Below are 17,664 nucleotides of genomic sequence, written 5' to 3' on the forward strand. Positions count from 1 at the left end.
TGCCACTGGTGCTGATGAATCTTAAAATGACATACGGTACGTGAGGGTGGGCAGATTTGTTGGTCTAGTGCCTCTGTGAGACAGATGGTGAAAAAGACTCTGTGCCAGGAAGCCTTTAGGAGTCAGGTGAGGTAATACAAAGAGTTTACATTTACTGGATGTAGAAGCACACGAGTCTTGGGTTCACGTCCTGTTTGTAGCTGTTATTTAAAGACAGTTTTATTTAGTATTATCATTATTATTATTACATTTAAGCACCTTCCACAAACTAAATCACACACCAGAAGCTTGTCTATCATTTTATTGGTTTCCTGATAAGGCGTGGCGGTGGCCACACAACTAACCTTCTGGAAACTTCTGAGATTTTACATGCAATTGTTCACACAACCACAAGAGGCTATGTGGGCGTCTGCCGTTTTAACACCCTTATGAAAAGACCAGTGTTGATTTTTTTCTGGTGAAGTTGGGCAGCTTTTGGCATACTGTAATTGGGAAGTTGTAAAAACGCAGGATTTTTTTTTTTTTTTATCCTTCTGTGTAATGCCGTCATCCTCCTTCTGCTTGTCTGCTGATTACAGTCTGTGTAGTGTCTAGCAGTGTAACACTGACTTAATGTTATTTTGGCTGAGCAGAGCCACTGCAGCGACCCAAATGTCCATATACTATAATCTAATCTAAGATGATTCTGGCTCCGGATTGGCTAATCCAACACCACTCTTCCTAATCTGATGTCTAATAGATGACATCTGGACAAGATGACATAAAACAGAAAAAAAAAAAAAAACACACAGGAGGCAATCTGAGTGACTTGTTTGTGAACAATAATCCCGCCTGTACAGTATGTTTAATCACATAAGCGTTAGTTTAGCTACATGTTTACCACAAAGAGAGACAGACAAACATCTTTCTTTGAGTCAAAGCTTACAATGACGCTCTGATCTCGACCTTTTAATGATGTGCTTTCAACCAAAATCCAATCACATGGTTTTATTTCACTTTTATTGAAACATTTTAAACCGATAACTGAACCGGTTACACGCTTTAGCTCAGAGTTTTAGAAGTAAATAATGAAACAGTAAATAATGAAATACCTAATAAATAGTTAAAACCGGCTCGTCATGCTCACCTTTTTCTAGACAGCATGTGTCTTCCCTGCATTCACACCTTTCCCTAAAAAGAAATGAATAAGTACAGAGTCTATTTCTGCTGGTGTCAACACGTTCCTTTGAGTGTATAATGGATCAAATCATCAATAATCAATTGAATCTGTCACCTAGCGGAGGGAGCCCCCCTCGCTCTGACTGCCCATTTTTCTTCTGTCCACTCTGGAGGTGTGATACAAACCCTGAGTGGATGTTCTGTGTCTTTTTCCAAGCTGCGGGAGACCTTCTCAAAGAGCATAGCAACAGACCTGTCTACCCTGTAAAAATAGGATTGGCTTCTGTGAAGCCGACTCGACGCCACAGATACAACACACACACACTTCACTTCATTGATTATGCGCCCAAGCCCCCTCAGAGCCCAGCTTTACAAGTGATGTCTTCCCCTCTTCGCCTTGCTCGCTCTCCTTATAGCCCACATTTTCATCCTCTTGCTCAGATTTTGAGTCATTTACCTGCAACCGCATCAATATTTTAACCTTTCTGGATGCGGAGACTTCCATTATTTTTTCCTTTTGTATATTTCTATTGTTTCCTCTGGATAATGAAATGTTAATGTTACATGGGAATGAGAGACAGACTATAAACACACAGCGAAGACAAAACAGTGGGAGCCATGTTGCAGAAACCGTGCAAACTGAGGCCATCTTCATAGGCGGATTCTTTCTATTTAAATGTACACTTTATTGTATGCAGTAAGACAAATGCTGCTAACATTATTAACTAATTTGGCAATAATACATTTTTTGAAATCAACAGATATCATGAAAAAAGCAAAACCAGTTTCATCTTTATAAGTTTAAGCTGCGCTGTGGTTTAGAGCTGACTTCAAGCACATTAGTGATCATTTTTGATTCATTTTAGGCGTCTACAGTGCTGATGCTGTGAAGAAACAAAGCTACACCATATTGCACCAAAGGACTCTCCCAATTTCTGTTAAATTGAGCAATTATTAACTTGGAGGTAAAATATTATTTACATCCTGTTACTTGTTGCTTATTCATCGTCAGATTGAGCCGCTACAGATATGGTGGCTCTAAATTTTAGGCGGTACATCAAGTGATTTTCACAAATTATGCCAGAAAAGGGGAAAAATATGTAAACATTTCATACCCGAGAGTGCTTCATCCCATTATTTAGATATTATAGGCCTCTGCGAATCAGGGTCTGCACACTGTAGCATACAGATATTTCACACCAGCTTTCAGCAGCTGTCTATTAGAGTCCGATAACGCAGAGAGATGTATAAAATGCAGGTGCCGGGGCAGCGGAGTCTGAGCAAACAAATACCCTAAGAGGTTGGGCAGATGTATTGAAAGCTGTTGAGTGATGTGTTTTTTCTTTATTGCAATGCACACTGTTGACCGAGACAGAAGGAAACAAGGATATGGAGCAAAGAGAGAAAAAGGGAGAGGAGTAAGGTGTTTTAGCTTGGCCACAATGTGTTCATGAGGGTGTTACCCAGGAAAAGACCAGACTGCACTGTATACGTGGCTCACAGATTATGGCTTTGACAACACCTTCCTTCTTTTATTTTAATTTTTTTTCTTGAGTAGAATATTCAAAATGTATTGGTTTAAGAAAATTTCCAAAAATCAAAAGCAAATCAAACCTAATCTCTGATTTCAGAGTTTTTGAAATGCGCACATTATCTTTAAATGTGCTCTCTTTTCAAACAATATGTTCTCATTAATGGTTTCTTGCCACATCTATTTGGGCAACTCAGATTATGGGTTATCCTGGATTATGCAAAGGACCCTATGCACAAACACTTATCAGTTTCATTTCTTTGTCCTCCCAATGATATTCATGCCAAATCCCACAGCGCCATATCTTTGCTCACAGCTGGCAAGTGTAACTAAAGGATTATGCAAGCAGCTTCTACAAGCAAATAGATTTCTCTCTACTTCAGAGGAAACTGCTAGTTATGCAGCGCCTATCTGTCCGCCAGGCATGCACAAAAACATGTCTCCCCTTTTTCATTTTTTCCCACTTGTTTTAACAGAGGGATATGGAGAGAGGAGAGAAGAGCAGGAACGGGAAAGTAAACAAAACGAGCGCTGAACCAGAAGGCTGTTCGCGTATAGGCACAGCCATTTTGTATTGTATGCCTGGCTGTACCGTAAACCACAGGCGTGCACACCTTTGGATTTAATGGAATATGGCTGCTAAAACAATAGAAGGCTGAACTTTGCGCGAACTGGATTTGCATTAAAGCACATGATTAGACAAGGCGCTGCCTCCGCCTAACAAGCCAATTAACATATGCCACTGGATAAACACTGATTGTCCACTTAGCTTCTCAGACTGAGCCCCAGCTCATGACTGATGCCACGTAGCGGCAGCGCTGTTGGAAACATACGACACGAGGCTCCAGCTATTTGCTGTATGCAAATATTTGGAAGGTTTATTTCCCCATAAAGCTCTCGGCTCAACTCTAGCCTATGACGGCAATTTCTGATTGTCTGCATGGCCTCCCCACCGTCCCTGGGGGAAATGTGTATTAATTAGCATCGATCTGGAGGAAGAAAACACAGAGCAGATTGGGGCAGGTCCAAGGCCATCACAGATGCAGAGGCTTACTTGAAATAAAGCATTGTACATTTTAAGCAGCTAGCTGTCATCCCCACCCAAAGCAGAGCACAATAAGTGAAACATTAATGTTATTGTGTGCTAAATTAACTCAATCCACTATATACACCTTTTTTAAACTAGATATCGGTGAGCAAGTTTTGCGGAGACATCCAGACTTTTTGTGCCTCCCTCAGGCACTTTCTAATATACTGTAAATACAGTCAGAGTGCTGACCTAAGCTCCATCAGCTTTTGGACCATTTTTCTTCGATAATGTCCTAAAAGCCATAATGTAAATATTTCTCGATCAGCAGCAATCAGATGCCCCGAGATGCATTCCATATCTTCTTGCTGAGGAGGGAAGGCCTCTTTGAGCCATTAGACTCCAAACAGCTGTGAAGGCCTCGTTATGTGCACAGCAGTGTATCACTGGACTCTCACAGAGAGCTCTAATATCTAATTTATTTTTTAAAGATGCATCTATCAGATGATGTGCAGCAAACTCGGTTTAGGATTAGGCTACTCTTTTTTTTTTCTTTTCCTCCTCGCTTCCTTTGTCTGTCTCCGTCTTTAAAATCTGTGCGTGAACACATTTTGTTCTTTTAATCTAAACTCTGCAAAGGTTCAGTCACGGCCATTTTCACTGATTATATCCGAGCTTCTTTTTAAAATAAAGTTCTTGTATTATGGTAATCAGTCAGGGGACAACAGGAGCAAAGAGCTGTAAATCACTGACAAGCCTTATAGATACAGCAATAAATCATAAAGCAAAGGAAATAATAAAACACTTACCTTTTGAACCTATTTAAAGCTGAAATTCATTAATCGTGAATTAAGAGAAATTCATCTGTTTTGATAACCGATGCATCATTTATCAAAGCGCATGTCAAGCGACTGGAAACGATCTTGACACTTAGACTTTCTCAGTTGTGCAGATTCTTTATTGCTTCTTAAATTAAACCTTAAAGTAAAGTGCACATCTTTGGGTTTTAGACAGTCGGATGGATAAAAACAATATTTGAAAAGACCAGTGTTTGGCACTTTGGTCTTAGGGGCATTATAATAATTTATGCACTGCCCTTTATAGGGAAACATAGCTACTGCCTCTAAATATATACATGAGATTTCTCACTCAGAGTAGTTGGATAAACTTAAATGTTACATTGTTAAACAATTTCCAAAGCTCCTTTTCAGAGAACATGGAATTTTTTTGGCTGGATGGCAGAACTGTGCTACCATTAATACTGCTATTCAGTCTCAGCCAGTTGCAAAAAAGAAACCCAAGAACCATTTTATCTACAGTATGTTTCCATTTCTCAGTGGCAAAAGACAAAGGAAAGGAAAGGAAAGGAAAGGAAAGGAAAGGAAAGGAAAGGAAAGGAAAGTTTGCTGGAAGAAATAGACAACAATTACACTTGCCCTAGGAGGCCGAGGGAACCTGACCACGTTGCTATGGAAACTCAAGTACAGCAGAAAGTAACACGAAAATCAATTCAGATTGAGCTTATCTCTCCTCTCTCTCTTTCCTTTCTCATTTCGCAAGGGCTACAAAGCATGCTTCCACTCTGAATCACATTTTTAACTATTGCTGGGCTGATGCAGCACTAATCAGAACAAACACAAAGACTTTCCTTTCATTCGACCCTTAAATGGGGGGAAAAAAATGTGGATTATAGGATCCAGAAAAATGCTTCTTCAAACGCACACCTTAGAAACTGTATGAAAGAAAGATGCAGGCGTGAATGTGCTGCGACACAACACAAATCACCCTCTGTCTCAGGCGCTCATTCTTGTGCTTTCTTTCCTTTCTCTCTATCCTCTTCACTCGCTCCCTCAAAGGGGCAACAGCAGCTGTACGCAGGTGATAAGCGTGTGCGGCGATGGGCGCTCGGCTGTGATTGGCTGGCTCAACTCCTACGCTGATGTGAAGATTACAGGCTGCGTCTGTCAAAAGGCCACTCTGCCCGTGGTTGTCACCTCATGACGTCACTGCTGCGAATGACAGTTTGACTGGCCACATACACGCACAGCGCCATTAATGCTTCAGTACGACGCGTCCTCTCAGGTTTAAGAACCTCTTGTACAAGAAGTCCCCCACATATCTCGAAATCATTAATTCAGTGCAATAATATCACAGGAAGCTTAATTATAAATGTTTTTGGCTGCTTTTAATCGCATACAGACACACAGCTAGCACACAGTGAGGACATAGCAGACCCGCTGTTTTCACCACAGCCACTTAGCAGCAGTCCACCGGGAGTTTGGGTGTTTGGATCTTAGTCACTGGCTGCACGATGGCAAGGTGAGGTCAAAGACAGGCCACGAGTATACCGAGTGTGTGATTGTCTGTGTGTGTCTAAGTGTTGTTCTCAAGGCTCATGCCAAAGTAGAGGCAAGAGGAAAGAAAACGAGCCTTGAAGAAAAATAATGATGCTTGATGCCTCATACATCAAGGAAAAGATGGAGGGTCACCTTGCTGTGAAGTCAGCTGGTCATTTACTTGTGATGGATTCAATCTGGAGAGCGATTTGTCCATTTGTCACCGGTGAAGTCAACTCAAACTTGCACGATGCGCTAAAACTGTGCAGTAATTGGACATTTCAGGTGTTCGGGGGAATGGCTAAAGCAAAGCTGTATCAGAAGAAAAATGATCAGTTATAGCTGATTGGCTTGTTAAACTATAACTGCTTGGCAACAAAGAGAACATATGCAAATTGAGGTCATTTGAGTTACATTAAAAAAAGAACAGTACAGTGACTAACAGTGATAAAAATGACGATGGTATATTTGTTGCACTATTCCCAAACACTGATTGATGTTCAAGCCACCAATCAGCTCAATCGGGTTCATTTTCTTTTATTATTTGGCAAAAGAGTTTAAACTTTGTGCTTTTAAAATATTCTAATGACATTAGGAGAGTTCACCAGGTCACTGTATTAAAGGTTTGGGGTAGGATTAGTTTCACATCTTCACCTGTATAGTGTGCTCAAATGGAAATCCTATACCTGAAGAAGTCGCAGGCTAAAATGCATGCAACAACATGTAATAGTTTCTAAAACTATGCTTGTTTAGCGCGTGGCAAAAATGCATCCTAACGCTAGCCCAGGTGAACATGAACAGGTCAACGCTTGAGAAGACTAGGGATGGGTATCGAAACCCGGTTCTTGTTGAGAACCGGTTCCCACTGTTTCAATTCCTTGGAATTGTTTGCCATTTTTGCAAACGATTCCCTTATCAATTCCAGTCTCCCCGAAAGACGTCACCACGTTGCGGAGCGTCATTAACCTGGCAGGAAACACGGCGCCTAAGCGGCTCAAACGCTCAAAAGTTTGGTTATACTTTACGAGAACGGATGACAACAGGGCAACTTGCAAGTATTGCAAAGTAGATATTTCATTTAAAGGAGGAAACACTACGAATATGCAAAAGCATTTGCTCACAAAACTCGCGATAACCTTAAATGAATGTCGTGTTTTTAATTCCGCTCCGGACTCGTGAATCAGCAGCGGTAACGTTTGCACGTCCTCTCCCGTTAATGCGGCAGGTAAATAATCAGCTAACAGTGCATATTATGTTAGCGCGATCTGCTTTATTACAAAACCTGCCATTACTGTGCATTTAGGTGACCATGATGAGAGAGACAGACAGAGTCTGGCTGGCAGTTCTCGCTGCAGTCTACCGGTAGCGTCTCCTTTCAGGCCAGGATAGACGAATGTCACCGAGCAGTGACTAAGTTTGTGGTCAAAGGCTTGCACCCATTTGCCACAGCAGATGCCCCCGATTTTCGGTAAGTGAATGTGTTTAATTGTAGGCAGGGACATTACTGGATATTCTTGTGTAATTGCTACAGAATAATTTATGTTATACTTTGTTATTGCTACAGAAGAATATTTATTTTATTATTTTACATTTACAATTTTTTTCCTGGGGACCCTGTGACACCCCAATGAAGAGCCGTAGGCTGTGGATCTCTTAAGATCTCACTGTTGGGTTTGTAAGGCCATGTTACTCCTAAATTTCGATCTTGTTCAAAGAGAAGATATAAAACAAAGTTCTAAGCTAATCGACCTTAGTGTTCTCCTTTTTAAAAAATAAGAATCAATAAGAGAATCGATAAAGAATCGAATCGTTAAACAGAATCGAAAATGGAATCGGAATCATGAAAATCTTATCAATACCCAGACACAGCAAAGGAAAGACAAAGAAACAAAGTCTAGTCAAATTTGAACTACCCGAGAGGGAAATTCTGCCTCCCGGACACTGATTCTTATTTTCCATAATGGAACTCAATGGCAATCCTGCCTGGTCAGTGCACGTGTCTTTCAAGTCCCAAGCATTTTACAGAGGCTGTCCGGTAACATTTGCAGCAACTAAACCCGAGCTGAGATAACATGGAGAGTTCCCAGAGCTCCATAACTCGGGAAGATGCAGTAGTGTTTTCAGAAGCTATAGCTGGATGTTAAGACGAACTTATACATCCACACAGTGTTTGGTTGTAAAATTAGATCCCTCTCTCCGACTCTCTGATTGGTGTCCACTGCAGGTGTTCTGAAACCATGATCATGTCTAATCAGTGTTACAGATGCCCAGCATGGGGCCCACGGGCTCCCAGGCACTGTGTGAAAGTTTAAAGAGGCTCAATGTGATTTACTATATTTTTCCAGATTTACCACCCTGGGAGAAGAATAAGAGCACGTATTAATCCTTGATTGGATGGAAGATGAGCGAGAGAGAGAGAGAAAAAATGGAGTGAAAAATCCCTATTAGGTCAGCAGAGTGATTTGAGTTATTAAGTGCCTTTTTTACTCTAATCAGTCACTTAAGATGGGATCAGACACTGGCTGCATTATGGGATGTGACTGAGCCCACCAGTTTGTCTCAATTTATCCCAGTGCTTCAGCTGGGAACATATGGACACATTCCTCCGTGAACCCCACCACCTGTCATGCATGACACATGCAGACACATGCATGAGCACAGGGTGCTTGCACCTACGCAGCCATTTCATTCAGCAGCCCACATACAGGAGAGTTTATAAACAGAAATTAATTGCTTGTTCTGGCTGTAATTAGCTCACACCATGCTTATTACTAATCTGTGTTTTGGCCCGACGCCAGGCTAGTTCTGGCCCGGCTCCAGTCCATTTTCAGCAGAGCGTTGCTCTACAGTAATCCAAAAGCTCGGGCAGGATGGACCTTTTCCTCTAGATGAGCTTCTTTCAATCATAAAACTTAAATTTCTAACTTTTCTCTGGAAAAAAAGCTAAATTATTTACATCTTTCTATTTCTGTCTTATTTTTTAAGGTAATAAGACAATGTGTATAAGATCAACAGTAACTTCAAATTGCATTTCATCTTGATATTCTACACTTTCTTTCTGCAGATCGCACTGGCCTCCGTAACACAAATTTCCTAAAATGAGATCACTGCACTCGCAGCACACTCTTCCAAATCAGCGCTTATCTAGGCTTCTGTCTTCAGGCCAAGTCAAAAACAAAGCGGCATCCCCCATAGCCAAATTGCCTATTAAAGATGAGAGCATGTTCAGTCTCCCATTGCGCCTAGCCATCACCACCCTAATCATTCTCAGCCTAAACAGCCTAATGGCTGCCATATTGCTACTGTTTATTAGTAAACACTGATGGAAGAGTGCCCGCCTCAACAGTTGTTGATTTTGTCTATCCGTATGGAGTATCAGCTGGGAATCACAGCCACCGTGCCAGAACGTTGTCTGCTGTTCAGTCCCCCATCACTAAACAGATTGCTTTATTGTTTTATGTGCACAGCGATTATGTCAGTAGACGGTTTAATATAAAACACGAACATCAGTGAAACAGTTGTTCAACAGATGAACTAAAAAAAAGGAAAAGAGAGGACATGAAAGGAACTTTTTAAAGAATTGCATTGTGTTTCTGTGAACATTTACAAGTCTGTGCATCAGCTCCAGAGCTGGATTCTTCAAAGATCACCTTAGGTTTAAGATGCTTTTGGGAAGCCCAGTCCAAGATTGATTTCCCTCCATCTCAGTCTCAGTAACCCTTCTATCGATCCTTATCAAATATGTATCACGTCCTCAAGCCCTCACCACAGCTAAGATGGAGACTTCAAACAGTGGAAGCTCAAAGAGAAAGTCAAAGGGGAGCGAGGTTTTCTTTATCTCTCCTCTGTGCTGAAGGAAGATCTGAATCCAAATAATAATATAAAAAGCGTAAAAATGTGTGCTGAACCATCCAAAAACTGCTGCTTATTAAAGAACCTTTAAGATGAAAATGTGATCCCAGCTATTTTAAAGCCTCAAACATCAAAGCTTTCAAAATAACACGGTGTGAATGCCACCCAACAGCGAGCTAAGAAAAGGCAACAGTGAGATGACTGCGCGCACAATGCGTGTACACAAGAAAACACCCCCCACCAACTATCTCCGCGCTAACCTCACTTCTTGCTAAAAGGGTCTTGTCTCGTCCTGTTCCAATTCCCCAAACTCCCCTTCATGCAGCACTCATAAGTTGCAAATGCACAAAATGCATCCTTCAGCTCACGTTCCCATAATTCTCTGTGGCAGCAGAGTGATTAATGCACACAACTATTGATTTTGCTTTTTTATTACGAGAGGGTGGCCTTAGCCCACCAACCCAAAACACTCCTTATGTGACAACATCACAAGCTGCACACACAACAAATATGTGCTGTTAAAAATAGAAATAGTTACTCAGAAGCAGCACCTTTACAGAGAAACATACTATAGAAACAAAAAGCACCCCATCTCCTTTAGAGTCAGTGTGTGTGTGTGTGTGTGTGTGTACATGTTTAGACGTCCAGAAAATTGGCTTGGCACTATACTTGTGGACACCAGCAGTCACTTATGGGGACAAAATGCCCGTCCCCACGAGTTTAAAGGCATTTTTAAGGCTCAAAATGTGGCTCAAAGTGTCAGGGTTACAATTAGGTTATCATTAGATTTAGGCTAAGGGGTTAGGGTTAGGCATCCATTTTTAATGGTTAGGGTTAGGGTAAGCGGCTAGGGAAAGCATTATGTCAATTAGATGTCTTCACTAAGATATGAAAACAAGAGCGTGTGTGTGTGTGTGTGTGTGTGTGTGTGTGTGTGTGTGTGTGTGTGTGTGGACTGGGAAAAGGGGTGCAGTGAAAGACAAGGGTCAGCATTTCACTAACTGCTGATCTGTGTGGGAGGAGGGGGGGAGCAAAATGATAGGCGGTGTTGTTTTCATAGGGTTTCACTGCAGAATGGGTGGAGTGTGGTGCAAACACACACATACACACACAGCCATGCACCCACTAACATACACACAGGCACATATATGTGCTGATATGCGCACATGCTCATAATAATATCTTGAGCTTTCTCTGAATTCCAGTCATCGCACTCTTGTGCTTGAGCCGTGACCCATTTTCAAGCCCCCCCCCCAAACAACAAGATCAACAAACCCTGCTCGTGTGGGGAGGAAGAAGAAACAGAAATTTGAAAGAGACTGAAAGTGAGAACGAGTGAAGAAAGCTTTAAAGAGGAAGACAGAGGGACGAGATCATGTGGCGAATGTGATGCAGTCTCTTGTTTACCAAAGAAAAAGCCTCACCCACACGTCTCTCTAGCCCTTCCTTCTCACTCTTTTGTTTCCCCAACTCTCGCCTCACTTCCTTTCTTCTAATCTGCCCTCTCCTTCTCGACATTTCATTGCATCTTATTCCCTCACAAGCTCATTTCTAGCACTGTGCCCTCCTTTCAAGGTTGGCCTGACTTTGGGCGTGTTGAATTTACAGCCCCATCTCTGCCTGCCTTCTCAGTGCCCTCACTGTCAATCTCAGTGAAAAATGGAGACGGTGGCACATCACTAGCATGATAAAAATCCTGCAACAGTGATCACGTAAACCAAACACCTACAGTAGCCCCTTTGAAGACATCCTTTACATTCCCGCATCTGGGCCGCTGGCTGGTTAAGGCTGTGATTCTATTAGGAAGCAAACTGTTTAATTAGCCCCTATAAGCACTCACAAGGAAGAGAGACGAGTGAGCAGAATGCAAGAGAAGCCAACACGCATGTGACTGAAAAATGTAACCAGATTTTTTTTTGTCCCCCTAGCTGATGCTCTGAGTATTGGATAGAGTTATTTGCATAAAGCAAATAAAAAAAATAGCATTTTCCACGCAGGAGGAAATTGACTGGGGCACTGTGCCAAGCAGGTTATGCAACGAGATGAGAGGAAAAGAAAGAAGTCCGACAGTCAAGGCCGGCGGAGGAGGATGGAAGAGAAGAGAAGAGAAGAGAAGAGAAGAGAAGTATTTTCCTCAGTCATACATAAACATAAAAAATGTCAACATCTGATTTTATCATTATGGATAAACACCATATTACAGTATATTATGTATACTGTATACAAACCAAAAAAGCTCTCTCTCTTTAAAACGTGTGCGGTATGATCCAGTGATACAGGATATGTTTGTAGTTCTATTTTGCAATTAATAAACAGTTAATAAATATTAGAAATATTTAGGTTATCACAATATGATTTGCAAACAAAATCAAAACAAACAAAAAATGTGATATTTGTTAGTAAATGAAGTACGCAGACATGTTTTTGGTTAAAAAAAAATATTACTGAATATTAAAAATATATTTATATGAAGATTTGGCCAAATCTAGACAACAGACAACTGCTGTACTCTTATGGTATTTATGTATTGTCCAAATTTAATTCAAACATCGGAGAAGAAAAGTTATGCAATGTTGTGTAGAATTTAGAGGGTGGAAAGCCAAGATGGCAGCACACCCTGGAAGTAGGCAGGACCTGTGGAGTCTCTTCCTTCCCTCCTTTCTTCCTTCCCTCCTTCGCACTCTAAGCCTGTGTCTTACTGTAATGCACAATAAAGCTTCCTGTCCTTCATCTCTAACCTAATCTCCTGCCTGAAAAGATGAGAGGCATGCATTTTCTTTCCCTGAAGGAGGCCGTATCTCCTTGTGACGGGGAGATATGGCCTCCTTCTTCTTCTTTTCCTGTCCTCTCCCCGTCCTACCTGACCTCTCTTCACCTTTCCCCTCTTTACCAGCTCTCCCCCAGGGCGTTTCTGCAGGTCATCGGTCTGGCTTTCACTTCTTTATCTAAGGCTGTGTCAGGTTTCCTCCCGGATTAGTATGTGATAGGTGTACAGGTGTAGTGTTCTCTTAGCCTAAGTACACTACAGCACTGGGCCAGTGATTAAAAGACAAAGATATGAGTTTTACTATAAGTGTTGTCAGTGGTCAGTGACAGCTGAGCCTAGTTCTGCCAGAAGTTTCATCCTGTTAAAAGGGAGTTTTTCCTTCCCACTGTTGTGAAGTGCTTCATCATACATTTCCCTTTTTTAACTCATTTTGTCATTTTGTCCCGTATTTTCATGTTTTGTTTTGTTTTTTTAGATGTATAGCACTTTGACCAACAGCTGTTTTTTTAATGTGCTATAGACTGAACTTGATTTGGCACAATCTCTAAAAAGAAAGATTCAGACACTCAGACTGCTTTTTGTGACAGCATCCTAGACCAAGATAGGCAGCAATCTGACATTAACTTGAAATAAAAGTCAAATTATAACTAATTAACCTAAAGAAAGGGTTCAATTACATAATCTAAACACTCACATCCAGGCACTACACCGAAAATTCTGCTCTTTCAGTTTCAAAGTTTGATGCATCTACTTGCAACAAAAGTTAAACCCTGAGAGCTATCTTGTGTGCATCCTTTCTTACCAACAGCATGATAACTTTGGGCTAATGTTCCTTCTTCATCTATAGAGCGCAAGAACAGTCAATAAGAAGTTGGTCTGTACGCGGTAGGCACAAGAGGAACTAATCCAAGGCTTGACAGATTTCAGCTCACGACTGAAGATGCAAGCAGAGGGCGAATTTGTGCTCAAATTGCACAACATACGTAACTATGAGCATCCTAGAGACGAGTACAAGGTCTCTGAGACAACATGTTCTCTGCAGCTCATTTGGCGTTTAAGCACTGGTTTTGCAGAAGCTCTTGTCTGAAACCAAGGCCGCCCAGCTCATTAAGCTGCCTCATATCATGAATGATAGGAGACAAAAAGGCAGATAGACAGAAAACACAGACACACACTATCCCTTTTCAAAAAGCACGGGCACTTGACATGCAAACACACCGGGGCGTGTAAAAAAAAAAGAAAAGAAAAGCTCTGCATAGACATGAATGTGTGCACACAGGTAGTAAGACAACACGAGCGCACACGTGCATTCAAATAAAGGTTCATCATATAAAATCCTGGCAGGACCACAGTAGGACACAGCTCAACTCCTCCCCTCCCTACTCTACCTTCCTTCCTTTCATATTTTTTTTACCCCTTTCATCTCTCTATTAGCTCTGTCAATTGTTTATCAAAAGCGGCGAGGAGGCGATCGGAGCCGGCCATTTGAAAGCTCAAGCTGCGAGATCCATTTTAAAATTCATGACGGGTTAATGGTATGTTAGTGGCAACATTAGGACCCGGTGAGCTTGCATCGTGCTCATTCACATTGAAAACAGGCCGCTTCAAATGACTACTAAGCAGTCCTCGTTCTGAAAGGTAATTCATATTGTAATTAACTTTTCAATCACAGCTGATTAATTAAGACAAGCTCTAGTCTGTAATTATGCATCTATTTTTGACCCTAATGTGAATCACTGGATATTCCACAGATGTCAGCAGCTGCGATTTGAGCCAGTTTCCTCTCTGCGACTTAAAGATCTCAAAAGGCAAAAACTCACACCTGAACATTTTAAGCAGCGAGCACATAGTTGGTATCAGCTTAGATGTTTCAGAGCCGCAGGTCTTTATCATCATCATCATCCGCCACAATGTTTTAACCATTTTGATTATTTCAGCCTCTATTCAGAGAAATATCTTATAAAAGATGTCTTTCTTCTAATTCTGATGCACCGTGCAAGGGTAGAGAAGTGCACTTGATGTTACCGCTCCCAACAAAAACCTGAGATTAATAATTCAGTGAGGCGGTGGGATAGCTTTATTTTGTGTCCTCTGAGACTAAATCGTCTTTTATGTAAAACTGAATAAAAGAAAGGAAAGGGCTGTGGAAAAAAGTCGGAAAACTAGGCTGGGCCAGACTGCATCCTCCTGCCATTGTCAAGCCCGGTTGGTATCCTTATGGTGTCTCTCACTCACTCTCTTGCTCTTTGCTCACGCACAAACACGAGCACACAACACACACACACACCTCCTAACCCTCGCTCCTAGAGTAAACATACCCTCTCCATAACAGTGCGCGGTGAATCCGCTCATGCATCAGAATCTACCATCAAATATTTATCACCGAGCAGCAGTGATTTTGACCGTGTGCTCATGCTTTTGACAGCACTCGCCTGCTGCAATACTTATTGGAGTAAACACAGACAATCCGATATCGTTGTTCTTTTGAACACTCGCGAAAGAACTCAAAAGAACACCAAGTGTACAATATAATCCATCAAAACTTCACTGCATATTCTATAGGCCGTCTGGCCTGCGGTAAAAAGCACAGACATCACTGTGGACTGTATGAGAGCTGATTTGGAAAATTAACTGGCAGACATTTCATTTTAATTTGCAGAAATGGCACAAATACTACTCCTGGTCTATACATGGAGAGGTGTTTTTCATGTATTTTCTAATTCAGGTCAACAAACTTTTGTTTTTGATCTAGAGAACACACGTAAAAGTATTTCATTTGCATGGACGCTTTTGTTTTTTTCAGTCACACTTAAGATAAACATCATCTCTGGGTCTTGTCTACATGATTCATTTCATTTGCGGAACCTAATCATATCTGCATGCTGCGTATTTGCTCGCTCTCCGTGACATTAGGCAATGTCTTCAACCAGCAGCTCGCAGCGAGTAACTCGAGTAACCTCGAGTAAATAAGTCGCTGGCATGGATCAGAAGACACATCTTCATGCTTGAGCACACACATTTAAAATGCCACCAAAACACCGTCCCAGATTCTGCCTTCAGTCAAATGACATCAAGTGCTCACTTACAGGTCCCTGAACGCCACAGTATGAAGCAAAATCAGCCAGCGGGCAGTACATGGAGCAATCAAAGAGATAAGCATCCCATTTAACCTGAGTAAAAATTCAAGCCACAGAACGTTCTGGTGTGTTGTGCTATCACGCTGTGCCACTGGATTCAAACAAGGAGGGTAAACTAGGTCATTGGTATGTAATGCTATGTAAACTGTCCCACTTTACCCCTTGCTGGACTCAAAATGGCGTTGGCTGAGGTGGAGTGTGTACAAGAAAGAGAAGCCCAGTGATTCAATGTGACAGTTATCAACATCCTCTGGCTAGTGAGAGGACATAGCTGTATAGAGCTGCAGAGCCCCAGTAATGGCAGACTAAGCCAGTAAACAGGTAAGAAGATGACTCACAGCTAAACAGAACACAGCATCCAAAGAGCACAGAGCAGAGTGAGTGGAGGGCAACTGGGCATAAACAGCCAAAAAAAAAAAAAAAGGACACAACTCTCAGAAATTACCAGCATGGCCACTAAAAGTCTTTTTTTAGTACATACCTTGCACAAAGTTACAAATGTGGTCGGTCATTTTAGCATCAATGTTTGCTTTTTACCTTCAGATATTACACATTAAGTTCAGTTGTTACCATGTTGTGAACATGGAGGCTTTGAGTGCTAAAAGCTCTGTATTTGAAGTTTTTCTCCTACCTGAGCTGAGCGACACGGTGTCTTTCTCCCATGATACAACAGTGACGTAGGCCTCCACAGAAGCAGGAATAATGCACTTGAACACGGCTACACTCCCTCTCATAGCCTTCTGGTCAGCCACTCTGACTGTGTAGGGTTCCCGTGATACTATTGAACAATTAAAAAACAGAAATACATGACATGTCTTATTTACAGGAAAAAAATTACATTATTATGCACTTTTTTTTAAAACAGATATGGTGAAGCAAACTGGGTCTGCCATCAAAGAAAACATCAGAGTTGCAGATCTGTGGTATAAAATTGCAAAGAAAGGGACACTTTCCATGGTAGTGGAAAGTGTAGCTTAAAGTAGAGACACAAGTTTCACCTAAAAAATGTAACTTCAAAACTGGTACATGTTATAGCATGAACTTCTAATCTTATCTGTGTTTCAGTCAATAGCAGGTATCAACCACCTTACACAGCTCCTTGTAGCAATCAACGGAGGTGCATAACATGGTCTATTCAGACCGCCAGCCTCTGTCAGAATGCTGTTGAAGTTCTACCAGAGGTGGGACGCTCCTCCTCAATATACATTTAGGCATGGCTGGGCTAACTGGCATCCTCCACTCACCATTAGTTATTGCTGAGCTCCTCTCTTCCCCTGAGTGTTCAACACATTTGGCCAAAAGTCTACTGATACAGTTACAAAACTGATCATTGACCTGTGTCCTAGAGTGTCCTGGTTAACATTCATATGCTTGAACGTGGTGTTATTTATGGACAAATATTCCAATGCCAGAACAGTGCTTGGATTCAGATCATTCAGATTTGTCTTTCCAGTCACAGCCCTCCAATTTTACTGTCATTGCCCAGATAAGCACTGAAGTCCCCCAGTAGGACAATGGAGTCTCCAACTTGGGCCACTTCCATCACCCTACTCAAGACTCCAAGAAACTACCAGAAATTCAGAGCTGTTATTTGGTGCTTTACAGTCAGGACCTGTTTTTTTTTTTTTTTTTTACACTGGGGAAAACCCCAGTTTGCAGGCACCAAGCTGGGAAGATACAAGTATACCCACCTCTGTCCGACACTGCCCTGTCCAATCACTGAGGGCAATAGCAGAGTGGATTAAAGTCCAGCCTTCTCCAGTAGACTGCTTCCAAAAGCTGTGCGTTGAGGTACGCCCAACACTATCAATCCCGTTTCTCCTAACCTGAAGCGCTACCTTAGGTTTCTTCCCAAA

General features: G+C 41.7%; 1 protein-coding gene across 2 annotated transcripts in view; it reads right to left on the reverse strand.

The window, feature by feature from the left end:
• Window positions 1-17,664, reverse strand: part of dscamb (Down syndrome cell adhesion molecule b) — a 127,176-nt gene that overhangs the window by 89,564 nt on the left and 19,948 nt on the right. For both annotated transcript variants that reach the window (XM_039622256.1, XM_039622257.1), the window contains exon 3: window positions 16,440-16,586. In XM_039622256.1, coding sequence (XP_039478190.1) covers window positions 16,440-16,586 — 147 coding nt within the window. The remainder of the gene's footprint in view (window positions 1-16,439; window positions 16,587-17,664) is intronic.

Source organism: Oreochromis aureus, linkage group 14 (assembly GCF_013358895.1).
Source record: "Oreochromis aureus strain Israel breed Guangdong linkage group 14, ZZ_aureus, whole genome shotgun sequence".
Classification (NCBI taxonomy): Eukaryota; Metazoa; Chordata; class Actinopteri; order Cichliformes; family Cichlidae; genus Oreochromis; species Oreochromis aureus.